The sequence below is a fragment of the Megalops cyprinoides genome, chromosome 11 (genome assembly GCF_013368585.1).
Source record: "Megalops cyprinoides isolate fMegCyp1 chromosome 11, fMegCyp1.pri, whole genome shotgun sequence".
In the NCBI taxonomy this organism is placed as follows: domain Eukaryota; kingdom Metazoa; phylum Chordata; class Actinopteri; order Elopiformes; family Megalopidae; genus Megalops; species Megalops cyprinoides.
Genome location: NC_050593.1, coordinates 8,729,152 through 8,756,517, shown reverse-complemented (window position 1 = coordinate 8,756,517; position 27,366 = coordinate 8,729,152). Strand labels below are relative to the sequence as shown.

The 27,366-nt window shown below is 45.5% G+C and overlaps 1 protein-coding gene across 1 annotated transcript in view; it reads left to right on the top strand.

Annotated features, from left to right (window-relative positions):
• The window catches only part of iqca1 (IQ motif containing with AAA domain 1), a 50,091-nt gene that overhangs the window by 7,704 nt on the left and 15,021 nt on the right, over positions 1-27,366 (top strand). Inside the window, exons 6-15 of the mRNA XM_036540767.1 lie at positions 200-271; positions 2,206-2,411; positions 4,097-4,181; positions 5,363-5,512; positions 10,270-10,345; positions 19,314-19,420; positions 19,809-19,907; positions 23,900-23,967; positions 24,442-24,524; positions 25,779-25,886. Coding sequence (XP_036396660.1) covers positions 200-271; positions 2,206-2,411; positions 4,097-4,181; positions 5,363-5,512; positions 10,270-10,345; positions 19,314-19,420; positions 19,809-19,907; positions 23,900-23,967; positions 24,442-24,524; positions 25,779-25,886 — 1,054 coding nt within the window. The remainder of the gene's footprint in view (positions 1-199; positions 272-2,205; positions 2,412-4,096; positions 4,182-5,362; positions 5,513-10,269; positions 10,346-19,313; positions 19,421-19,808; positions 19,908-23,899; positions 23,968-24,441; positions 24,525-25,778; positions 25,887-27,366) is intronic.

Below are 27,366 nucleotides of genomic sequence, written 5' to 3'. Positions count from 1 at the left end.
TCAGGGGAATGCACCAGGGCAAATGCATAAACGAAATTAATATATTAGATCCATTAAGATAGGGTAATTGGCTGATGTATTCCCTGGCCCTCCAGGGATGGAGGTTATAGCTTGTGTATGAAATGGAAGTCAGTTGTGACAAACAGCAGATAACAGGGTAGTGACATGCTTCTTCAGCAGATGTGTCTATTTATCGTAGGTGTGGCTCGGGTACAGAGCGAGGAAAAGGACGACAAAGGAACGGATGGAGGAGATGGTGTTTCTGGGGATGGTGAGTACACAGGAATACAAGCAATATAAGACCACTATTTATTTTGCATTTGCATATGTACAATCATTTGATAGTACAGCAATTGTATCAACATTTACTAGGAGTTTACAGGAGCACAGACACGTTGGCATACATGCTCATCTTGTGCAATGGAATGCATTGTCTTAACTCGTCATCAACCACTGTACACAATATATGACAACAAAACACATAGTTCAACAAGGGCAGTAGGGGAGGTGTTGCATCTATAAAGGCTACAGTTACAGTGATATTTTTAAATGCCATAAAAACAACAAGCAGAAGGGGAATTTGAGTGAGAGCTAGTCTTGAAAGTTAATAATTACAATATGGATTTACTTTTAGCCATTTGTGGCCAAATTTTGAAAAAACAATATGTCTGCCATCATTTCTTTTATTGAGGCATTGAGTTCCAGTAATCAGTGTAAGCATTTGTGGAAAAAGCGGCCTGTATGTAAGCACTGTGAAGCAGTGAGTCACTATGCAGCCTGCCAGTCTCCTTTTGGAAGCAGTTGCCGCTCCACTATCTGAGAGGACCATGACAAATTCCTAATTCGTATCAAAGGATGCCATAGGAGTAGTACTAACAACAGTAATAACAATAACAGTCTGTAGTTATTGGAAAGGGTGGTCTTCATAACCTCCCTCTGTGGCAAGACATTGTCAGCTACAGGCTGAGCCAGTCTGTGCCAGCACAGAGTCATGCTATGATCAAAACAACAGTCAAAGTCAACAATAACACAACTCAAAGGCACCAAAAAAAGGAGGCCCAAACAAACTCCCCTGCTCACAGGATGTAAAGAGCTCAACCCTTGCATTTCCTGACTTGTCTGTAGCAAAAGATGCAGTACTTCCCGGCATCATCTGTCAGTTTGAAAAGTCACGCAGGTCTTTGCAGGAAGATGGGTTTAAAACCTGAGGTATCCTTCTCCATGCCGTGCTGTCCGAACCGCTCTGATGGGCCTCTTTGATTGTGAGTAAACATTTATTCCTGAGATAAACAGATAGATCCTATTCCAGAGCATTATACATCACGCTTCATTGAGCGTCGGACATCGGTTGACAGGCAGCCAGTCTGCTGTAGCGGTAAACACAGAAGAGTGAGTGTTCAGCTGGCACACACACACACACACACACGCACACACACACACACACACACACGCACATACACACACATGCACACACACACGCACACGCACACACACACACACACGCACACAAACGCACACACACGCACACACACGCACGCACACACACACACGCGCACACACGCACGCGCGCACGCGCACGCGCACACACATGCGCACGTGCACACACACACACAAACACACACACACTGTCACACACACAAACAGCGGAAACATCTCAAGTGTTTTCTGCTTATGGTTTCCACTTGCACGGATACAGTGGGGTGTGTGGAGTGTTTGAGTGTGTGGAGCATTTGGGCGTGCAGAGTGTTCGAGTGCATTCAAATGCCTTTGAGGATGGGTGGTGCAGCCCATTTCAGCTCCCCCTAAGCCTTTGCTCCCAGCACTGCTGTCACTGAGCTGACATGCATTATAAGAGTGCATCAGCACATGTTTACTGCCAGCCTTGCCTTTCACCATACCACCAAGGGGATCCACAGCTATAAGAGGTAGTCTCACAAAATGTGGAGATTTTGTAAAGTGCAATGATCAGAATTGAACATTGTATTAAAGGAAACGTTATGCATCGTGACATTAATTTGGAGATAGCAGCTGCACTTTTAAGGGAGAGAGGCAGGAATATCCTATCCTGTCACAATGTGAGAAGCCTCCCTGACAGCCCACAGGTACTCCCTCTCCTGGTTTAGAAATGGAACCACTGAATCAGTACCTGCATGTCAGAAACGCGCCTGCTCGTTAGTGATCCCCCGCCCCTGTCTCCGCGCCCAGGTGCCCCCACCGCAGCAGGTGAGGCAGAGTGCGACGCAGGTGCGGGCTCTACAGGTGGAGAGCACCCGCCGGTTGGTTCAGGAGCAGCACGAGGATGAGTTCCAGCGGGCGCTGGTCAGCGTCAAGGAGTCGGTGTGGGCGGTGGACGCGCCGGACATGCGCGAGACCATGCAGGAGCAGATCCGCCAGTGGTTCCTCGAGTGCCGGTGAGCCTCGCCCCCAACAGCAGGGTGAAGCCCCGCCCACTCTGCATCACTTTACTGCAAAGCTGTGCCTCACAGATATTCTATTTTATGAACAGATATTCAGCTTCTTCTGGCCTCCTTACTTCCTGACCTAGTAGGGCACGGGTGGTGACAGGAGTTTCTTCTTGTTGTGTACATTGCTGTGCTAGCTATGGATGTTCTGCTTCTTCAAGAAGGTTCATCACAAGCAAACAGATCAGAATGCTTATAGCTTCAACAATGGCAGAAACCTTTCAATGTGAATCACGCAGAATAGAAGATCAAGTCTGCACAGAGTATGTGCTGTAATCTTGCTCCAAGCAGCCTCTCCCAGTTATTAGAAGGAAGTACAAGAAGTGCTTCATCCTCAGTGTGATGTCCTCAGAGGGCACACAGCCCTCTCTCTCACATTGAGTCATACCCAGCACCTCCCTCTGTCCTGGTTAAGTTGTTCTGTCCTCTGCCTGCGAAGCTGTAAATTTCTCTGGCTGAAAGGGTGTAATGTAAACAGTGGAGCCCTCACAGGTCATTGTGTGAGGCTAATCTGGGTGGGAGGCTCTACCACAGGAAGCCAGAGCAGCAGAGAGCCCTTGTTAGCACGTTCCTGTGTGATTTATGCCGTCACAGTGCTCACGATGTCACCTTTTACCGGGAAGGCGATGGACACAGGTCAACTCAGTAGGGTGTGTGGGGACGCTCGCTTCCAAGGGGCAGCAGTGATTGACCCAGCTGGTCTCTCCTTTGCTGTGCCAACACCAGTGACCTCACCAAGCCTAAGACTATCACAGGAGCGTGATGACCATGGGGCCAGGGCTGTGAAGGTTAACCTGTCTTCCTAGGGCTGATGAGAGGCGAAGGGGTTATGGGGTAAGATAGTACCCCTCATTAGGTTCTTTAAGCCTCTTCTTCATTCCTTCCCCTGGGGTAATGGTAGCTGGGGGGCATGATGCCATTCAGACACCCACCAGCCTGTAATCACAGAGAAACTCACAGAGGGAACCACAAAGAAATAAACAGAGAATCTCATTGCAAATATCACAAAAACAGAGAAAAAAAACTCACAGAAAAACTCACAGAGGAAATGACAGAGAAAATCACGAAGGATCAGAGAAACTCACAGAGAACATCACTGAGAAACGGAGAAACAGAGGAAATCACAGTGGAACACAGAGAAAAATCACAAACAGAAACTCACAGAGCTCAGGAGCACAGGAGCGGTCTGTTTCAGGGTATCACCACACACCCTCGGCCCTTGCCTCTACCTGGGTTAGAGGCAGTGGTCGCCTTTTTATTAGATTTTGCTGGAGATTTACAGAAGAGAACAAGGCCTGATTGAAGTCATTACCCTATTACCCCAAACCTGATCCTATACCCCAGAGAGAGATCAGCATGTGGCAGGCCTCTGCTCTGCTTACAGCCTGGTTCAGCTCTAACACACAATCCCAGCAGTGTTCAGCTGCTTTGGCTTTCCCTCAGGCTCTTATATTCATACAGGAAACACCAGAGGTTTGTGCATGCATGAAATGACATGGGTTGTGCATTTTAATTTTGTGATAGGCTAAACAAGATCTCCCAAGTGTAGTGTTAAAAATAAGGAACATTCAGCTTAACACAAGCGTGAAGCGTGTCCATTTTAGAGGGACTCCACCCTTTGTTTTCTGCTGCAGTGATGCTACAGGGAAATTTCCCGACTTCCCCAGCGCTGACGAGGGGGGGTCCGCTGCCATATTTGCACAGAAGACGCCTGAGCAGGTGAGTCCCTCAGTGAGCCCCACAGCCCTGTGGATGGACCAATCCCAGCATAGACAGATGGGAATTGGCCAGTCGCAGGACAGGAGTGTGTATCACTCCACAGTGCATGCTGGGATGCCTGTTTCTCAGAAGGGCTTGGCTGCAGACTTACAATTTTGTTTGCAACCAGTTTGTCCAAAGTGGTCCTGCCAATGCATGCGACATCATTAAACATGAATCCTGCTCCCAACACTGACCACACCACCAGGGCAGATCCTTAGACACCTTTACTGAAAGCAGAAGGGAAGGACTTCAGTAAGATTTGGGCTAATAGCGATATCAACCTTTAAAATGTTAAGCAAAAACTATTCCTTTGACTGAGCACTAAGGCTTACAAATATGACAGTTGATATTATCACAATCCTGATGATAATGATTTTAATTCAGTTACAATTTTACTATTTTGGTTTTTTCAATAAAAATGCTCAGATACAACTTAAAGCAAGTGATAGGACAAGTTCCTGAGGTAGTGTTAAGAGAGCCATCCCACATGTGCAAGTTTTTTTCATCCCAGGGAAAGTATAATGAAGCGCAGCATCTCTAGTTATTAAACTCTGTATTCAGTTATTTGTGTATATACTTTTTGTAACTGTGTATATACTATTTGTGTGTATATATCTGGCATGCTGTCACTCTTGTGTGTTTACAGGGGTCTAACGCAGTTGCCTTGCCACTGTTGTAACCATTTGTTGTGACATGCAAGGAAACTCTAAGTTGGCTGAATGAATTAATGAGCCCAGCAGCAGCCAAACAGGGTAGTGATCAGTGCAAGTCATGTACCTCTCTCCGGGTACATCATCTGTATGTGCATCATACAGGGCTGTGCTGTGCTGGTCTTTCTAACTGCACTTAAGTCCTAATCCCTGATAATGGAGGGTTCCTGTTGGATCTGGCTGGCGGAATGTGTATGTTCTCACGAGACAAAAGATTATTTAGCTCCCTGGGAGTCCTAGATATGATCAGATGAGTAAAGAAAAAAGGGAAGCTTTAGTCTTTAATGGTGTCCAAGAGCATGTTATTTTCAGATGGCTCTGCAGTCACCATCTTGCCTTTGTCATGTGCTGCAGTAGGTAGTTTGGCTGTTACCCCAGGTCTCTGCATGTGTATGCATGCTTGTGTATGCATGCTTGTGCATTTTTAAGGTTGCTGCTGAACTGGCTGCCAAAGAGGAGGAGAAGGAAAAGAGGAGGAAGAACAAAGGGAAGAAAGACAAGAAGCCTGGGAAGGAGAAGAAGGACAAGAGTAAAGAGAAGAGGGGAAAAGGCAGAGGCAGAAAAGATGCAGATCCAGAGGTAGGGATCTATAAAAGAAAAAATGCTGCTGGGATTGTACCCTTCCTAATCAGAGGTTGCAGGTTTTATTCCCAGATGTGGCACTGCTGTTTTACCTTGATATAGATACTTACATTGAGTGACCTCAGAAAATATCCAGTTGTATAAATGAATAATATGTAAAATGTGCTCCAAAGACTAAAAGGAAAAAAAATACAGGCATTTTATGTAAACACACACTATAACCAGCCACAAACCAGACAGGAATATAGAAGATACAATATTAGAACATAAACATTACAAACTAAGTTGAACTACATACATTTAAAATAAGTATTGCTTGTCATTCAGCCAATCTGAGCTGCTGCACTGGTAAGGGAGTAATGGCCTCTTTAGCACAGTGGTAGATCTCCTGCATTTTATAGGTTTGGGGAGTCATATGTGTTTCTTCTGCTTTTTCTCATACTCGCCAGAAATGTGGGGTCTCATGGGAGCTTGCTCAGCTTACAGTTGGTAATTCACAATGCAGCTGTCGCAGAAGTCAAATAGGCCCCATTCACCCCAAGAACTCTGACAGGATTATGAGCTGAATTTGGCATTGTTGAGGTGATCGCGTCCCACGCGAAACGATAAGTGGACCCTTTTTGCAGCGACGCCGGGCCAGCTGTGCTCCCGAGCTGAAAGCAGACACAGAGCTGTAAATATTTGACGGTCACTGCCTTAAAACGTCACCGGCGGCACGCTCATGAAGCTCGGCCAGGCCACTCAGGGTAATGTCCCTCTCTGGTTTTGCATTTATGGGGTTGGACAGCCGACTTGTTTTACCCCACTGTGGGACACCGCCACCACCTCCAATTGTGGCTGAGAGTCCCTCAGATGTCCCTTTAACACCAAAAGCCCAGTCCCCCAGCCCTCTTAAAGCTTTCAGCACCCTCCCCAGCTCCTTCCAGCAGGAAAGCCATTGAACCTGAATGACTGCACTTCTTCTCATCTGTCACGTCTCTTTTCACTTTCAGAGATCTGAATGATATTACAGACGTACGCAAGGAGATTTAACAATGAGAACAGCGAATATGTGGACATAATATAGATGTCCATACTATTATTGTTATTTATTATGCATAGAGTTAAAATTACACTGACATTTAGAGAAAAAAATGAAGAAATGATTAATTGCCCTCAAGGTAAAAAAAAATGCATTGTGTATTGTACTGAATGGTATTTGAATTTAAATTTAGTACGGTTCTCCTCATAAAACATGGTGCCAATCTACTGATCTGTGCACAAAATGGAGACCATCGTAAATCCAAACATAATTAAAAAGCTCTTAAAAGTAAGTGGGCTACTAAATCGCTTTACTTCTATGGCAATGAAATATCCAGGTAAATTTAATTAACTGGGCCCTTGTTTTACGTGTTCAGATTGCAGGTTTTTGCATTTAAGCGGGTTACCTACATTAGCAGTGGAGGGGTACACAATGGACCCATTGTGATTGCCCTCTTTTGAAGACCTGTGCTTTATTCTCTCTCTCTTGTGGAGGGCTGTACAGAATTGGAGGTTGGGGGGGGGGGCTGGTGTGTGGTTACAGAGGCCCTAGATAGGGTGCTCATCTGAAACCAGATGGACATGCCAGAGTGGGGCGGTCAGGGACGGTCAGGGATGGTCAGGGATGGTCAGGTACGGTCAGCATTGCGTACCTTCACGAGAGCAGAGGTATAGACAGCTAGGGAGGGCGGTCCACCGCTCAGCCACTGTGGGCTCGGGCTGTTCTCCAGGACGCCGCGTTACGAGGGCTGGCAGCTACCTAAGCGGTGTGAGTTACGAGGCCGTGGCCGCAGCGCTCGCCTTCGGTTAGCCACGCTAGAATGGAGTTATTGTTCCCGCTGAGCGGAATCACATGTAACTGAAAACTTCCCCTTTAATTTGGTGGTATAAATGTGTCACACATGGCTGGCACTCACTGACCCCAGTTCAGTCCTGGAAACATTTCAAGTGTGATTTTATAGGACGCCTTCAAGTCAGGCCAGCTGGAGGGTTTGGGGGGATATCCGACAGTAAAAAAAAAAAAAGTTCCTAATTATTTTCAGAAGTAAATATAGTAAACCCCTTGTAATTGCAAAGTGGCTAAATGCAATATTAAGTTTTATTGCGTAGTACAGTATGCAGCTGGTCTCATTGTAATCCCACCGATTTTCTCCTGTATTGTGCATATTCTGGTTAATTGCATAATGTGTCAACAGTCCTGAAGCCTATGAAGTTATCAGGAGTCAATTGTTGATGAGGCAGAAGATGTTGACAGATGACGGATGTTAGGACTTGTTATGCTGCAGTTCTCATAGGACATTTCATGTGCAGGTCAAATTTTAGTTCTCCTTCCCCTACCCATGCCTGTGGCAACGTTATTTTTCCACTAGACACAGTAACATTCATGTGGACAAGCTACCCGGCAAGGTTAGCGACCTGCTAGCAAATCTAGATCGTGATGTCACGTTGGCGCTGTCCCCTCTGTGTCAGCTGATGAGGCCCCTCTCTATTTTAACATACTAGGCATGTGTAATCTCAGATATTTTAGTTCATATTTATATTGCTCATAGTTTATAATTATCAACTGGGAAGGAATAACAATAAGATTCCCCTAAGAGAAAAGGAATCACCTATAGTGACAATTATTGAATTAATTGTAGTATCCATTGTGTGATCAAAGGTATGATCAATCTGTGGTTGATTTGAGACACATGTTCTAATCAAACACCTTACAGTTACAAACATAGATGTATAAGATGTATAACAAATAGAAGTGGATAAAACTTTTCAAGAAACATGAGTAATTTACTCTTGAGAAGACAAACCGACAGAAAATGCTCAAAGGGTTCTCACCAGAATATTACTTAGTTGCTCAAATTTATTTGAGTGCACACCTTTGTGGACATCATCAGCACAGCACATGTTGTACAGCCCAACAGGAAGTAGATGGAAATATGGATTATAAAAGGGAAGAGGTTGTAAAAAATACACAATAATTATATCAATCCACTACAAACGGCAGAGCAGCTCACAAAAGATTAAAAGTAACTTAATCAAAGAAACAAAATGCCCTTATCACATGTTAATTAGACAGTAGTACTATAACAACACGATTGGCACGATCGACAAATGAAATCTAAATTAAATATGAATACTCATACTGACACTCATACCTCAAATAAATTTGATGGGAAGGGCTGTAGCTTCAGGGTCATGGGGGTCAGGGTGCTGTCTGAGGGACATCCTGACCCTGTCCTTTTTTGAGGGTCACCCTGGAACACCCTATGCTGCTGTTACAGGAAGCACATCCAGAACAGGAAATGAGGGGAGGTGAGTGGCCAGTGACAGCGGGTGTGACGCTGAGAGATGCTGTACTACAGACAGCTTTCCTTGTGAAAGCAGAAGCTTAAAATCGTTCACAGCTCAGTCCAGCACTGAGCAGCACCCTCTTGGAAGTGTCTTTATTTTTAATACAGTATTTCAGTTCGGTATGTTAGATGGATACATCAGACTGACATTTTCCCATTACAGCATTAACCAATATTTGCAATTATCCTAAAGTTGCCCACGTAATTGCAGATGAACAAAGTCTCTTCACCTTAAATCTATCTTGTGTTAGATAGACTCTTTCTTTGAAGACTTTGTTTAGCCTGCTGTTGAGGATTTAAGTCCTGCCAGCTGTCACCAGAACAGCCATTCATCAGCATTCTGAGTGTTGTGATGTATTCTGTGCCTGGGTCCTGCTTGTTGAATACATATGAAGAAATGTGGTTAGCATATGTGTATGACTGATTTTGATGAGAAGCAGAAGTCTCCTGCTCAGAACTGGAGACTGTTTCTGTATACAAATGCATTTGACTGTTTGACACTAGAAATTCAGTGTGTCAGGGGCATTCCTTTGGATCCAATTTAAAACTTGTCCATAACTTTGACTTACAAGTAAATGCAAATGGCCCATCATTTCAAAACAAAGATTTTTTCTGTTAATTCTGGATATTTCTGAACTTTCAGGACCACCATATTTATGTATAACAATAAATATTTCAATAAATATTATATACTGAAATGATTTATTACAAGACATGAACAATTCTTTTGTGTATTTTGAGGAAACCACAGCAACTCTATCCAACACTGGTACGATTCCATGCATATTCTTCCTTGAGCATTTATAGAGAAACCAGTCATAACTGGTTTCATCTGCAGGTGACAAGGAATCAGAATACTTATCCTGTTTGACATAACAATTTACAGCAGAGAAGTGGCCCCTGAACTCCCCGCACGTTTCACACTGACAGATTCATTTGTGTGTGGTAATTGATTTGAGGTGAGTCGCGCACCCCTGGATAAATGGATTTAAAACAAACATTGGCAGCAATCCTCAGGACCGTTGTTTCCCTCCTCACACTGGCTGCTCCCGTCTTAATGCTTTCACTGAAATTAACCCTAAAATATCTGAGCCAGAGAGGCTGCCATCCATACATTATTCTTCCTGTTTCTGTTCAGTCAACTCTTTTGACTTTATCATAACAACAAATAACAGGCTACTGTGTTAAGCTGTTTCTTGAAGCATCTTTATTCTTTATTCATCCTTTTTAATAGAGTTGCTTCTAGGAAATGGTCGACAGTACAGGTGAATGTAGTGGACGAAGAGAGATGTATTTCTTTAGTCTGTTGTTAATGTCAGTGACGTTGGTCTGTTTCCTGTTTCAATGAAAATAAGGGCCTTCGTTTACTGCTCTCCTTCCTTGCAGGAGGAAGAGAAGGGCTGGAAAATGCCTCCGAGCAATTTCCTTCCCACCGTGGTCGAGGGGACAAAGGCATACAAAGGTAAACACTTGAAATTGCTTGGACTTGGAGTGAATATTGGATTCAGAGACTCTGGGACTCTGCGAGACAGTGATATATTAACTCTAGATTACAGGCTTGTGATGAGTTGAGATCTCATTGTTGCAGTGTCTCATATTCTCATGCATTAAGGTCAGTGTGAGGGGAAACATCTGGTGCAGAGATTAGAACCTCAGACTCTAAGCTCAGGGGGTTATGAGTTTGAATCCCAAGTGGGGCACTGTGGTTCTTTTGTATCAGCAAGGTGACCTTGACTCTGCTGAGAATCATACTCGATAAATCTGTGAGTCCACACATTTGATGTGTTTCCCTGAGTGAGAAATTTGGTGAAGCAGATAAAATTCACTGATAATAATGCAAAACGGTAACACTAATGACAGAGGATATTACACTGTTACATCCAGCCCCACAAGGGTTGTGAATCTCACTCCAGAATGCTGGTAAATGTCCAGCACCTCAATGCTTCATCTGTAATGACAGGGTTTGTGAGGGATCTGGTAGAAGTGATATTGTCCATGGACATCCCTAAACCTATCCCTCACCCCAGCCTCAACCCAGACCCTAACCGTAAACCTGGCATGAACCAGATTTTTCCGGCAGAAGGACATCCCATCTGTGATGGCTCGCAACAGACTAAGTGCCCTTGTGGAAGCGGAGTTTTCATCTGTTTGCGATGATGTTGGTGTTTGTAGCAGAGACAGGGCCACTGTGAGGAGGGTGACTCGCTGGTGTCCAGTGGTGTGGGGGCAGCCGCCAGTGCCTGCACCCGGTTCTGCCCACGCTTCCGAGTGGACTTCCTCTGGCTTCCCCATTCTCACAAACATCTCTGCATTTTAAAACAGCTTTTATTTGTCTCAGTGTGTGTAGGTATACAGCCCCAGCAAAATTAGTCCAGCTGAATTGAATACAATTTTGCTTTATCTTTTTTCCATGGGAAACAGAGTGTTGTTTCCTCCCATTGATGCCTTCCAGAATAGCCTTCCCTGCAGGACAGACAATAGGGTGCAGGATGGAGCAGAGCACAGTGGGCTAACCTGCGCCAACCTGGGCTCCCAGCGCCCACTCTGCCAGCTGTTCAGTCCCACCGACCTCTGCGCCAGCTGTCAACAGCTGGCACCTGCGATGTCACTTGGCAGGCCCGCGTTGTGTACGCGTGGTTTGTGGGGGCGTGTGAGTACAGACACACCAGTAAATACCCTTCAGTTACACCTAGTAGCTGTACTCAGTTTCTTGCAATTGCTCAAGTCAATCAGTCCACTTGATTGACATTGTTGCTTGTCTCAATTTATCTTTAATGGCAGCTGGATTTTTTTATGCATGTAGCTCTCAGGGCTTGTGAATTTTAAGAGAACAGAGTTGTCTTCTTAAATTCTGAAGGACAGACCCCTCAGGTTTTTGCTCGGTGTCCTGGCGGCTGTGCTCCGCTTGGGCGGTGGTTGGGTGGTGGTCGGCATTTACGTGTACGCAGCATGTTCCTGGAACGGGCACCGGAGGACGGCAGTAAATCACCAGCTGACAGAAAAACAGATCGGTCCCTTCCCATGACAGGGCGGGTAATCAGCGCAACCCTCTTTCCTGTCTGACCGTGACCCAGGCCCTGCCGGAGGAAGGGGGACGTGCTCCTGGCATTTCCGAGTGGCGATGAACCGTGAACGTGCGTGTGGCGGGGTTTACTCAGGCCGAACCCTGGTGGCGCTCCCATTTCAAGACCCCAACAGGGAGCAATAGAATGGAGAGGCCTCTCAGAGGCCGGACGCAGTAGTGGGAGTTCAGCCCCTTGCTCCCTCAAAAGACGCCATGCTTCTTATTCCAATTGTTTTAAGCCATGTAACCTGCCTACTTCTTTATGGTCAACTCCTTATAACTGCATCTTGGATAATTGCGTAATCCTTTTTGTTGCATAGTACATAGCTGGTCCATTTTAGTTACATTGATTTTACTTATTCTTTTAATATATGTGCTCTGGTTAAGTGTGTAATGTAATACACTACCTGAGCGGGTTATACACTTTACTCTCTATACATTAATGAACTGGCTGCGAGGATAGCAACTGGGGCATATCGAGTTGTGATCCGCCTTTGGTTTTTGTGTCGATCGGTTCTGGAATTGTACTCAACGTGATCGGTTTCCAGGCCATGTTGTGTTACACAGCGGTAAAGAGGGAGTCTGACGTCTCTGGTTAGACATTCTGACCCAGAGTGGGACGGCAGTCAAAGCAGACCCAGCCCATGAGCCAGCTCTGGCCAGATACACAGAGGTTCAGAGGGAGTATCCTTGATAACTATTCCATCACTCCTGAAACTCATTTCCTCTCCCTGTCAGTGTTCTCCCATCTGACCTGGTCACTCGAGGGTCATCCTGACAGCTCCCCAGGGTCATGTGTACTGTGTAGCTTCGGTGGTCTCTGGATCAGCAGTGCCAGTGAAAGCACCTGGGACATAGTGCAGATGCTGGGAACCAATCACTGCTGTTATCTCCTCTATTGCTTGTCTGTGTAAGCCGAGAGTCCAAGCTCAATGACAAACAACCCTTCCCTTTTTCAACTCTATCTGATCTATATCTCAGTAGAATATCTTTACCGATGCACTTGATATTCACACAGCATAAATCATGGACTGAATGTATTTGTAATGCAATTTATCTACATGCCTCTCTGAAAGTAGAGCTCTGCAGCTGTGGAGTGGTTGAGGGTCCCTCCTGGAAAGTCAGTACTTTCACAAGAAGCCACTGCCGCTTCCCTTTGACTCTGATGTTGAGTCTCAGCATAGACACAGGTAGAGGCTGTGAGGAAGAGTGAGACAAACCTATTTCACACACTGCGTAAGGTATGTAAAATGGCCGTTCTGTTCACAAACACCATAATGGATGGAGCTGCCATATGTTGTCAGTCACTGACTGTATTAACATATGTTCTCCATAGCGAAACATGGGGATTGGTTTAAATCAGTGACTTGCACAAGGAAGTGTTACCTATTTTGGGGTTTGTGACACCTCACTTTTCCAAGACTAGAAACAAGAGCCCTTTTTAGCCGGTTACCGTGTCTATCCTCATAGGCTGGTGCCAGTATGAGCTCTGTCCCAGAATTCTCCTCTCAGGCATTGCTGTGCATGTGAAAGGGAAAAGAAAACACCAGCCATGCAGGCAGAAGTCTGCAGGAAGCAATTACACCACGAGTCAAAGCTGTTTAATTCCCTTTCATTATGATTCCCTTCAAGAATGTCAACCGCCTCAACCTGGGCCTAAGGTTACATAGCTGAAGAATGGGGCTTTCAGATGTAATGGAAAGCAGGCCTTGTCCCCCTGCCTCGGCGTGCCATTTTGAAAGCATTCATCAAGCCATCGTCACAATGGTCTCCAGAAGGCAAGTCTCCGCCTGGCTCTGCTGAGGAGCCCATACCTGCTTTTGATTGTACGCAGTTTGCTGTTTAGCATGTGGGGGAGTGAATGAAGTCTTCTGTCGTCACTCAGGGATGGATCTCATTTGCCGTTCTGCCCTCTCCGTTACTGTCTACTTTGTTTGCGAGGAGAGAGTCACCTCCGTAATCCTTATGGTTTATTCACGGAGGAGCCCAGCCGGTTTTCCTCGGAATTCCTCCCCAAGCATCAGAGAGTTCAAGGTCATGAAATTTTAAGGGAAAAAATATGTTCAGACACGTGTAAAGAATCCTGCTTGTCAAGAGTCTGATGTACAGGAAACGTTTCTGCTGAGTAATGGTATGTCTCTAGTGTAAACAACACTTTATTGGGTGTCTGTGACAACAAAAGATAATAATAGGGAGGTGCATTAGGTGGTAATGATGCGTAAATGCAGAACCTGAATTAGTGCAGTGTCCAGTGCAGGTTCGGGTGAGCTCCAGCACTGTCAGTGTGCAGGTGGAACTGGACGTGCACAGCCAGGCCCGGGACAGGGCGTCCACTCTGACGCGGCGAGAGGCATCCGCTCGCCGCTTCCTCTTTCCCCTCCATCGCAGCTGGGCCGGTCGCACGCCGACTCCGCCACCCTGGTGGGAAAATGTCTCTCTCTCTCTCTCTCTCTCCCCTGTGTGCCATCGTCACGGGCCAACGGCTGGACCCGAACCGTGGATTTAATTTCAATTTCCTGGTCGCAGAGCGTGCGATAGGAAACGCTTGTGAGTAAGAATTGTCCTCCTGTCTGAAACCCAGCTACAGACAAAGCAAGTTCATTTCCCAGAAAGAGCAGTCTGATTAAAGGAAACCGGTGGACACTTGTGCACTAGCATACAATGAGCTGCATAATTGGAAGGATTTCTATGAGAACTGAATTTTAACTGCAGTAACTTTATACAGTAGATTGCATTTCAAACAGTCTTTATAGTGGAATTTGACATCATGTATGAATCAATGCCGTGAATGCAGATGTTTTTTTGGCATTTCCCCCCATCCTCATCAAAGCATCAAAGCTGGCAACACATTTTTCATATGAAGCGTCAAATAATATTTGATATCAAAGCAAAGCACACCCTCTATTCTGATTTTGTTTAGTAGTATCCTGTGCTCTTAATTGAGTCAGTTTTATTTTTTGAATTTAAATCATGCAATAAACTCTGAAGGATTAAGTGTTGTTTGGCCCAGTAGAAAATTCACAACAGAATTTTGTAGTACAAAGCAGAACCTCTTTTTCTGTTGTTTCGTGGTATCCTGACCATGCAGCTATGTTGCCTAACCTGTAGAATACTCTGTTAGGTACACTTTGTCAAGGGAAGAGCTTCTTCCCTTTCAAAGGTTCGACATGTTGTCATTGTGAAACGCACTAGAAAGCCATGCTCTTAAAGATGCGTGTGGTCTTCGTGATGGACCCCTTCCTTTTGTGGTAAGCTTGTCGACCAGGAGGATGCTAAGCTAATGAAATGTCCTGGTTTATTTTAGACTTAATGGTGTGTTTTCCCTGAGCTACATTTTCTTTAAGGGAGATTGTAGCTAATGTCATTAAAATGGAACCGAGAACTTGACCTTGGCATCTGCTGCACCTAGAATAGGTTTTTAACTAAATCCTACTGTTTTCAGTTGATTGAAATAGGCGTCTTCTTGCTGAAAATCCCTGGTTTGGGAGCACACCAGAGATGAGAAAAGGCTATTTTGTGTATCGGGTTGCTCGAGGTGTTATGAAAAAGCTATTTTAAAAGGGAGATCTTTGACCCAGCAGGCTGATCATGTTTCAGAAGTCAGATGGTTCTCTGTGTTCCACTGAAGCAAGCTCTTCGGCTAAGGTCCTTTGTCTGAGCGGAATCAGTTTCATTGGAAACCATTCACTCCATTACATTAGCATTTAAGGCAGTCATAAATTTCTTTTGTGACCATTTGTCTTTTCTGTTTTGATTAAGGCATTAGAGGTCTCAGGCACCCACCAGTCTTTCAAGCGAAGGTACTTCAAGGAGCCATGTTTGAGAAATGTGTCAAGTATTTATGGGAAGGTTTGCCATTTCATGCATGGCCAGGGACAGAGAGCCAGGTAAAAGACTGAAAGGAGGTAATCAGATGCAGTTCCTGATCCATGCCCCTGACGTGAGCGGAATGAGGGAATTCTGGGGGAAGTTGTGCACGTGAAAACCATGGCTGGCTGACATTAAGAGCAGGGCTGGCAGTCACAAGGGCAAAGAAGAGACAAAACTAGCATATTCACATCCCTACAGGTTCAGTAATAATGTGAGCCAAATTACCATGGACGGTACTGTGAGGAGAAAAATATCATGTTTGGTTACCGTAATAGGCTTGACACAGCCCTGGACTGAGATCCACAGTAAGCAGTTGTTGTCCATGTGCAGTTCCAGCCTAATGTGCAAAAATGTGGTTAAATACGAGGAAGAAAATGTTATGAGAGGCTGATGATGTGTGTGTGAAACTTAGTGCTACTGTGGCCTTGGACCAGTGCATACTATTTTATGCACATCTGCATGACCAGCACGTCTGCTTAATCTGGGTAAAATCAGGCTATGCTGTCAAGAGGTAAACAAGGAAGAAAACCTAGAGGAAGGAAGGAAAGAGAGAGAGAGGAAGAAAGAAAAACAAAGAAGAAAAGAAAACAGGACAAAACAATACAGTCCGCTGCATAATTAAAAACCCTTTGACCTGATTAAAAGATGATAAAAGTGATAAAAAATCAACTATGGACATTCATGACAAGAGACAGTTGTCAGTGTCATAGTGTGTGTGTTATTGGGCTGTAACCCAGGAGAATAGATGCACTACCTTTGTTCCTAAGGCCTATTTGAGCAATTTCCCTAATATGGACCAACAACTCAAGTCATGACAGATGGACTGTTGTGATCCAGGATTGCAGGGTAGCTTATTTTAGTTACTGTGAAGCCTGCCAGTAAGTTACTGTGAAGCCTGCCAGTAAGAGACGGTGAAGAGTGAAGAGATTAAAGCAAATCAAATGGAGCTGGGTGGAATTGTTTGAACCTGGAATCTTAGTCAGTACAGCTGATTTGAGGAGATGGAAGGGAATACCCAAAACATGGCTGAGTAGGTTCCCATGGCTCCTGTGCTGAGCACATGCAGTGCATGCTGGGCCAGGTGCTACCAGCGTCACTTTAGAGTGTCTCTGAAGAGTGAAAAACGGATGAGCTGGATTTTTGAAGCCACAGATGCATTTGTCTACATAACCCCACATATTTTCCACCTCAAAACCTAGACTCTATGTTTCCCAATCTCGTTAGAAGATTTCTCAGGGGAATGTTGCATTGTGCAGAATGGAATGGAATGAATGAAAATTGTGTCTTCTGGGTACACTTTAGGGTTAATCCAGTTAAACACGGGGTGTAAATGTGAACTGGCACTGAATGAGAGGATTGTAATGAGGGAAAGGAACGGAAAGGAAGTAACCAGCAAATCAACACAGTTATTATTCAAAGCTCTGAATGCATAAAACCCATCAGCATCGGATCTGTCTCCAGAAGCGGGATTTCCCTCTTTTGCATGGGAATGACCAGCAAGAGCTTTTGCATGAGTCAATAAATTACTGTTATGCCAGACAGAGCGTTACTTACAGGATTTGCTAAACTTTTTGGAAAATAAGCCACAGGTACACTGTGTTACATCTGATTGGTCCAAATGGTACATTAGATTTATACTAGAAAACATTATTTCATTATTTCAATATCACACATATTATAGCAAGTTTCAGTATGTCGGGACTGTCGGGAGTCTGGTGTCCAGGCCTGCCCTTTGTAGGTTTGATACAGGGGAGAGGACAGAGTTGGGAGTTTCCTCAGCCGTTGCAGTGCCAGTCTGTGGCCTCCGGTGTTGTGTGGGACCACACAGGTATCAGCAGGGGCATCAGAGAGGCGGCAATGTCTGATGAGGGGAATGAGGATAGCTGCCCAAGGTTCTAAGTGTTGTGGATCTAAGTGTATCTTTATGTCTGCGCTTCTAAGTGCAGTAAATCTGTGCTTGTCTTGCTGCCAGTGGTTCTAAGTGCTGATGTGGTTCTAACTACAGTAGATCTGTGCTTTTCTTGTGGTCGGTGGTTCTGGACAGGAACATGCCCCTACCTGTCTGCCACTTTGCCCTACTGCGGGCGGAAAATTGCCTTCCTCCAAGGATGCACTGAGTGAGAGAAAGCCATGAGGACAATGGACCTGAGGTTATTCAGGTCCAGCCCCCTCCCCCCCTATTTCCCTTGCAATGTCCAGCAGCTTGATGGAGGACTTGCTGAAGTGTTGTTTTGACCGCTGAAGAATCTTAATTGCAAACTTCCTGCTTTCTACCTTTTTTAGAGAGTGTTTATCTTGTTTCCTTAATGGATGGGGAATGCTACCTTTTGTCACATTTCATCCCAGCTGGGTGGAAGTTGGACTGTAGGACTGTAGAACTCCTGGAGGGCTATGCATGAATGTTGGATTTCATCCTAAACAAATACTTGGTACCTGAACTGGTACTTTTAGTACATTTGGTGTAAACACTTCCCGCTATTTAGCTATTAATATTCTTAATTTATGTTTTTGAATGAAATTGAATGTTGCATATTATTCCTCTTTCCTGTTTTGTATGAAATTGAATGTTCTATATTATTTCATCTGTTTCTATGTTACCATGCATGAATGAACTGGAATTCATATCTAAACACATTTTTCATTTATGCTCGCCTTTGTCTTGATTTATGAAAGTGCAGAGCTGGATGTTATTAAGACAGTCGGGAAGTTGTCTCCAGTTGTAATTGTAATTCAGTCTGAACTTTAATGGTGACAGCTAGTTTTCCATGGGGCTCTCTGATAATGCTGGGGAAAGCTGTGAAAATGAAGGGATCTGTGAATGTGGAGAGAGGGTGCCAGAAGAGACTGTGTGTGGGGCAGGGGTGACCTGATCACCTCCAGAGTTACCACTGTGACCTTCACCACAAGGCGTGAGGTGCTGGGCTCGCCCTGTATCTTCCAAAAATGATTAGGGATGATTACAAAGGGAGTTTGTACTAATGATGTCTTTCATCTGCCACCTGCAAACTCCAAACATTTTTCCCCATGCATTTTCTCTGTTTTTTATCCATGACCTTGATAGTCTAGAATGGTAAGAATGTCTGGCTGTTATCAGGTCCCGCTGGGAGGCAGAGATGGCCTGGCCGTGAGAATGTCTCCCTGTTGTGAGATCCCATACAGCATGGTGGTGTTCTGTTATATGGCATTAGTCCTGTTGCTTGTTTCCTCATTGTTATTAAATTACTTTGCCTCAGTCTTTGCAGTTTCTTGTTGTTTTTCCCCCTGCAATATCATTTATTATTTGCTCTGGATGCAAACATTCCCAGGATACCTTGCTCCCTGGGTGACCTACATAGCTTATGTTATGCAGCTGGGTATTTATTGAAGTTATGGAGGTTAAGCCTTTGGTATAGGGTGTAATTTGTTCTAATTTGTATTCGTATATATCATTGGTTTGGGAATCAGACCCGCAGCCACACAGGGTGTAAGCCTCAGTGCCTGCAACGGTGTGTTTCAGAGGTGTGGAGTGGGCGGGACGAGAGCCAAAACTTCACACAGCGCTTTGATGCCCAGCTGGTGCGGGACGAGAAAAGGGCAGAGGTGGAGGAGGAGGTCAGAGTTCAGGTGAGAGAAAGTCCTCTTTAGACCTGCTGTCTAAATCCGCCCCTCAAAACTCACCTGTGCGACCTCTGCGGCTTCACATAGGGGGGGGCGCTAGAAACTTACCTTGACACAGCTAATTGTCCTGAACCATCTTTCCATTATTTAGCATGCTAATAACTGTGTCGGTTTGCATAAGGATTTCCCATCTACACCTCAGTGAAAGTGGTGAGCTATCGGGGTGAGTAAACATCTGAGAATGTACACAGAATTTTGCTCTGCATACCCCCAGTGTGTTCTCTCAGCAGTTCCTCTGTTTTGATCAGTCAGTGGATCCACAGGTGAAGTGGCCTGTCCATCTTATGTTAGAATGGGAGGAGCTTCAGGCAATGTGATATGGCACTCCTCACAGGTTGATGAGCTGATGAGACAGGAACTGAAGAACCTGAAGATAGCAGTGGACCGAGTTAAGGAAAAGAAGAAGAAGAAGGGCAAGAAAGGCAGCAAAAAGGTGAGGAGCTTTGGAACTCATCTAGACTGAAGCAGGAGTTTGGGTTTTGCTGCAACTTCCTTAAAGGTTATAACCGATTTTTTGTTTACTGCTGAACCATTTTTTCCACCGGATGCAACCTGTGTTTCTCTAATATTTTGCTACCTTGAAATTGCAGAGGTAGTCACTTGATCAGCTTGAGCATGGAAAAAAATTGTGTTGGTTTTTATAAATGTGGAGTCCCCAAAACAATTGAAAATAAACTGTTTAGGTATGCTTTCTTGGACTCCAAACATAGTCAAAATAGTAGTAATAGCTATGCTTCAAAATAGCAGTGAGGGTGGAACTGGTAATGACCCTTAACTTGGATCCCCATGGCTGCAGGAGCTCATTTCCAGAAATGCCATAATTCCTGTCCCAGTGCACCAGTGCGGCCCATGCAACCACTAATTGGGCGGGAGAGTCTGAAAAAAACAAACCCTGAAGTAGATATTGCCTCCATAATTGTCATCATCATCATTATCATGATGATCATCATCAGGAATTTCTGGACAAGTGGATGTATCGATCAGAGTGGTGGTCTGACCTTGGTCAGTTGGCCCCCAGCAACACCACTAGGCTAGCAGCAGTGGACTTCCTGTCCTGGTAGAGTCTGCAGATCTTTTCCAGTCCTTGACGGTGCTTGCTGTGAGGGCACTGGCCTGTTGATCCGGCTAGCAGCCCATGCTGGGCTCAGAGATGAAGCCATGCGTGTCTAAGTACACACAGCCAGTACAGTGAAGCTGTGAAAGGCTCATTAAATCAGCTAAGTGACTTTTAATGAGTTTTGCACACAGCCACATGTGAGATGCTTTGAAGTAGGTTGAATGATGGGTATTGAGGCCCTATTGCCATTGGTGCTAGCTGAAAATGCCAGAAGCAGATCTCTCCAAATGTCAACCTATCAATCACACATCACAGTCTCTGCAAATTCAGTTAGGGTTGGGGGTAGGGATGGGGTTATCGCCCTTAAGGTTAAGGATGAGGTTGTTGTTAGGGCTAGGGCTAGGGTTGAGGGTTGAGTGTAGAGATACAGGTTACTGTTGAGGTAGCGGTTAGGGTTGAGGATAGGGTTGGAGTTGAAGTTGGAATTTAGGATATGGTTGAGGGTAGGATTGACTTTGGAACTGTGCTTGAAGTTAGGGTTGGGATTGGTTTTAGGGTTAGGATTTTGAATATGGTGATGTTGGGGTTGGAGCTGGGTTTGAGGCTAGAGGTGAAGTTGGAGTTGTAGTAAGGTTACGTTTAAGGTTGGGTTTGGGTTAGTGTTGAGGTTTAAACTGTGATTGTGGTTGGGGGTAGGATTGATCTCAGGATTTAGAATATGATTGAGGGTGGGGTTAGAGCTGGGGTTGGAGATGGGATAGGGTTAAGGGTGTACTGGAATTACAGTTGAGGCTGAGGTTGGAGCTGGGTGTGAGGTTATGGGTGTGGCTGGGCCTGAGGTTGGATTTGTAGTTTGGGTTAGGATTCAGATCGGGGTTGGAGCTGGAACAGGCTGGACATTACTGTGCAGGACACATTTGGACATTTAGACAGATCTGCCTTTCTGTGGCTTGGCTTCATCACTAAATCTTTGCGTAATCACAAATTATTTGCCTTTGTAACGTAGCTGGTGCTGAGGCAGGTGGAATGTGAAGCTTCACAGATGTCTTGGACTCCACACAAGGTTGTGATACTGGACAGTTTCCCTGTTTACTAACGCACTCAAATATGCCAAGGGATCATAGGAATGTTCTGTACCATTTTTATAGTGTTAGCAGTCTCGTGGCAGGTACTATCTGTGGAAAAACCAAGACCGTGGCTGCCAAGTTAAATGCTCACTGTCTGTGGCAAGGTTGAGGTTTTTTATATCATGCCAGCTATCGATATCATTCAGGGATGAAAGTCATATTTTGTCTTGCTCTAGAGTTACATTCCTTCATGGCATGTCTGCTGTAATATTTGTTTGTGCCTTTCTGAGGGCTGTTGAACTTGCGCACTGCTAAAATTCTTTAATATTTCTAGCAGCTGGACAGCTTTTTAACCACACTGTGAAGGGTGGTGTTCTTTTCCACAAACCCAAATTAGAAAACACACCCAAATTACTGAACACGTGCCAGGTACAGATGAGTATGCCTCTTATGCAACATTTGGCGGCCTACTCTGTTTGTTCACTGAGCGTCCAGAAAAATACTATGTGGACGACTGCTGGCTGTCACCGATTCAACTTTTCCTCTCTGGCAGTCATTTTTGAACACTTTTATGGAAGGGTGAAAGTTGTTCCGTGCTGGAAAATCCAGGAAGTGTTTTTCACCACTTCTGCTGGAGCGTAGCTGACAGAGCACGCGTCCCTGCACCCAGGACCCTCTGCTCAGAATGAGCTGCCGCTCACAGGAGGCACATCCCCACTTCAGTGTGTCTCAGAAAGCTTTCAGTCATGCCGGTCTCAGACCGGGTGGAACAATCCATGACAATTAACACATTCAGCGCTGAGGCTTTTCAGTGACCCTCGCTGTGTGTTGAGTGAAGGCTGATCCAAACGTGGCGAAAACTTGCTTCTTTCCCATGTGCCGTCCAGGTCATGACTCAACCTTTTGGTCATTCTGGTGTTCATCCCTTTTTGCAGTGTCTACCTCTTATTTGGGTATGGAAAAAATTCTACCAAAACATCTTATTCCTCGCAGACGTGTTTATTCCAAACAGTTTTGTGGCTAAGCGCTGTGCAAAACTTGTCCTTTTAGCCTGTCACAGTATGTCCACTGCATTTCTCGAGAAGGGCACTGTTGTTGTTGACTTCAAGTTCATTGGAATTTAAAAAGGCTTATGCTGGTGGTTACTACTGTGGTTTAGCAGCTAGTTTTCCACTCAGATATAAATAATCATTGACTGCGGAGCAGCATGTGTGACAGGGAGCAGACCCTCTTGCGTCCTGCATGCGGGAAGGCTGAGTAAAGTATTGCCGGGAGACTCTTAGCTCAGGCCGCCAGGACTGGGGAGGTTTGGAGAAACACTGTAACAAACACAAGACCCAAGTTTCCCTGCAGCTGCCTGCCAGTGGGCGTGCAGATCGGGGAGGCTCTCAAGCACTGTGCAGTGGGGGCCAGACCAAGACCACCGGGTCTACTGTGTTAAAACTCGTATTTAGACCTGGGTTCTGTTTAAAGCCAGCCTAGTGGCTTAAATAGGTCCCTACCACTCCAAAGGTGAAAACAACATGCAATATAAAACAAATGTTGGTGACGCCTAGTTGTTTGTATCCACTTTTATAGCCACTTTTGTTGCCACATTTAAAAGCTGTATTTTACTGAAGAAATTGCAACAGTAGCGTCCTTCCTGCTAATAAGCCCACACCATTCATTTCTGTGGCCACATCTCCAGGTTTCTCCAGATAATGACATTAGTAAGTGTCAGTAGCAGCGTGATAGATGCATTGCTCATAAGGTTATGACTTGTACAAGTTTCTGTGGCCTGAAGGTGTGTTGTTGTCAGGGCATTCTGTAGACAGGAAAGCCAGTCTATCACAGAACTGTTACCCACAGTCCACCTGTAAGCAGTAGGTACCATTTTTAAGTCCTTTGGAATGATCCAGCTGGGGGTTGAATATCCAAACCTCCATGCACCAGGTTGGACACTATTTCTAATTTTTTTTCCTTGTATTGTAATTACATCCCAGAGTCGCCATTAGTCAACAGGGTGCTCCTACTGTCAGTCAGCCAAGCTAATGTATCTACTGCAGTGCAGAGTCCAGGGGTAAAAGTGAAGCCATTACCCTCCTGCAGTGAGAAAAAGTTTATTTTAGAATTCAAAGTTGATGGAGACATCCTTTGGGGGAGCAGAACATTAGGAGAGGTCATGTATAACTTTCCATTGAGTCATGGGTTCCCAAGTGGTTAGAATTTGCCGTTTTGGTTAATGTTTACGTAGTGTGTGGTGAAGAGTTCATTAAAATGTCACCCCATGTCCTTGTTTTTACACCCATTTCTCCATTGTAGAAGAAGAAGAAAGGGAAGAAGAGTTCCAAGAAGAAGAAAAGGAAGGAGAAAGACCAGACTGCAGACAGGTCTGTGGTGTGGACTTTTCCTTTCTTTCTTTAGCCATGTTGTGCACATCACACGCAATCTGTACTTAATTGGGCCACTGCAATTCCTTCATAGCAGCAGCTCCAAAAATTAAAGACTTATTTCTAGCCCGAAGATGGGTGTAGTGTTTTGGGAAAGCACAGGGCAGCAGCATGGTGTAGTGGTAGGAGGAAGACTGCTTCATGATAAGACAATCGAGAAGCGTATTCAGTGTTAGAACACATTAAGTTCTCAAATGAATTGAATTTCATAACAATTTCATGCTAAATACTCACATATTCCGATGGGTTTACCTGACTAATTGCTTCCACTGTTGAGACACCTGGCAGTATAATTAAAGGACACGCAGCAGCAAAGCAGATCATCTGATTACTGTGGCCTTCATTATGAGTTATCACAGTGATGTGTCATGGATGATTGGGGATGAGGTGTTCTGTCTCTCTCTCTCCCTGTAGGTCAATAGAATCACTTTATGAGGAGCTGGTTTTAGAGGGATTCCTGATCAAGCCCATGAATGTCAAGCTTTCTGAATACATTGGTACTGTCCCCCCCTTCCCTGCTCCTGCATCTCTGCTATTGCTCCGGTGCTCTGTGTCTCTACTCACTGATCCTGTGTTTCTCCTCACTTATCCTTGTAGCTTTTCTTTAGGTTTGTGCTCTGAAGGTTTCACATTTCCATTCTAGATGAATTGCTGTTGTTTTTCTAAAATCCGTATGGCAAACTATAAATCAGCTCTACAGGAGCAATAATAAGTAATACATTCTTCCAAAAAATATATTTTTTGAAGAATGTAAAGAATGTTTTTGAAAGCTCCCGACTGCAGCCAAGAGTGGCTCTCATGAGAGGAGACGCTAATATGACGTGATTGCAGACACACGTCTGAATCACAGCCCAGTGGACGGGGGTTTGGGGAAACAGATGAGCCAGGTGGGGTGTCACTTGGACTCTCCATGGGAGTGTTCCACAGCTGTGGAGAAAACATCAGAAAACACAGCACTACGGGAGTGCCTCGTTAAGTAATAATTAATACATGGACAAAAAAAAACAAAAACACAATAAAGACAGCTGTCTCCGGCGTCCTATTCCAAGTCCACCCCCTGCTTTAAGAAAATATGTGTGTCCTTAATCCAGCTAGGAAACTCAGCTGAAAACACATTTCTTAATGACAGCAATGATATGAAGGCTGCAGAGATGAGGGTGGGATTCATAGATTGATGTGGCCGGTCAACCCTGTGGATTGCATGATTACACGTGAAAGGCTACTGGGAGAGTTCAACGAGCATTACAGAGTTACAGGGTACTCCACCTAACTGGAGAGGCTCCAAAGGGAGTTACAGTTACAGAGGAGTGCACTTCACCGGGAAACTCCAAAGGGTGTTACAATTCCAGAGAAATGTACTTTTCACAGCGCTAAAAAATGAGAAATTTCCATGTGTTTGATGATTTACTAGAACAACTAGGGAGATGATGATGTCAGTGTCGGTAACTTGCTTCCGTTTTATGCCAACAGGGCAGTCCTTTGACAGTGTTTCTGTTTTGTTTTATGGGGATGTAGCAACTCCCTCTTGTCACAGATGAGTCACTGAGTTTAATGGCTGCCTGTAAGGACTACTCCTCTAGTCATGTGTGGTTATTCATTCATGTAGCATCTCAGACTGTCAGCGAAGCATTGTGACAGATGATGTCTTTAACATGCCCTTGTTGTTAGATGAGGTTATTCCCCTGTTCTGACAGAAATGTGCTCAAACACGCTGTGACCTCCTACCTGACCCCTCTCTCTTTCCCCCATAGGAGAATACAGCTACCTGGCAACCACCCTTCGGCAAGCTGACATCGAGCCCATGCCCTCTCTGTCAGACGTACGGCAGCTCATCGCTCTGTATGGGATCCTGCCACTAGGTGAGATCCCAGCGTTTCAAACAATTATTGTTCTATGTTTGTGCAGTTACAGCATGGTGTAGTGGTAAGGAGCAGGGCTTGTAACCAAAAGGGTGCTGGTTCGATTCCCTGCTGGGGCACTGCTGTTGAACCCTTGGGAAAGGTGCTTAACCTGCAATTGCCTAGGTAAATCTCTCTTTATAAATGGATAACATGTAGGAGTTGCAACCTACGCAAGTCACTCTGGGTAGGAGTATCTGTTAGCAGCCTAATGTAATATAAATTAATGTTCACCAGACAGGCAGTAACTCTGCTTTGCTTGTATTTGACATTTTTATTCTGTAATACAACCAAACAGTCGGGGCCACTTTGGCAACACGCCTCGATGTGGGACATGAAGCGGGCGGATCGTGTGACCCAACCAAAGCGCAGGAGCAGCCATGAGGAAAACTGGCCGTAAAAGGGCCGGCGTGGAAAAGTGAAACCCGAGCCCCACGTCGATCCGCCTAATGATGTTGCGTTGTTAATATTTAAGCGCAGCGATACTCACTGCAGCGAGGAGCGGGGGCGTGACCTGTGCTTGAACCCGCTGGCCCTTTCGGACCGGCCACAGGTCCCTTTTATCACTTTCTCCCCTAGCGCAGAGCGCTGCTGTCACGGCGTCATCACCCCGCGCGGGGGCTGGTGTCCGGTGTCCGTCACCGCACGTCACCGAGGTGTTTCAGGTTTCACCCCAGGTCAGTGGGATTACAGGGGCATCGGGGCCCGTGCTCTGAACCCGATACGGGACATGAACTGCCTCCTAATGCAATGGGCAGTGAGGCCCCCCCCCCGGTCCCTTCTGTAAAATACATCTTAATCCCTTCCGCCCCCTGATTCTTAGAGGGGCCTGGGAGGGCAGTAAGGGGCGTGTCTCTCAGCACCGCAGAGATCATCGAGAGGAGGCAGGCCAGGCCTCTGTGGGGGTGCCCAGGTGTGCTTGGCTGTGCTGTAGTGCTCCCTGGTGTCTAGCAGCGTGAAGGGGCAGGGCTGCGGTGATTCCGGTCTCTGTGCCCCCTTCCTCCACACTGAGGCACAGATATGAGGAGCGCACCCTGCACCCCCATACTCTCCTCGTCCCTCGTCCATTGTCCCTCGTCCCTCGTCCCTGCCCTCAGCGGCGCTGACATGTTCACTGTGATGTGTTTGCCACAGCACAAGGTTTTCATCAGGCAGGAAGGCAGGAAGGCAGGAAGGCAGGAAGGCAGGATGTCGTTCCTCCCCTTTTTTATGACTGTTGATGTACTTGATCAGGTCAGGTTAAATCGTGTGCAGTGTGGAGCAGAGCTGGCGTGTCCTATCAGAGGCCCTGATCACACATGGGTTGTCGGACTCTGTCCTGTTCCCTCCCCTCTAGCGAGCAGCAGGCAGGGCTGGCAGAGACATCACCTTTAAATCCACAATGCGTCTGTAGTGTCTGGAGTCTGTCTGCAACCACAGATTCATGGATCTTTAGAGCATA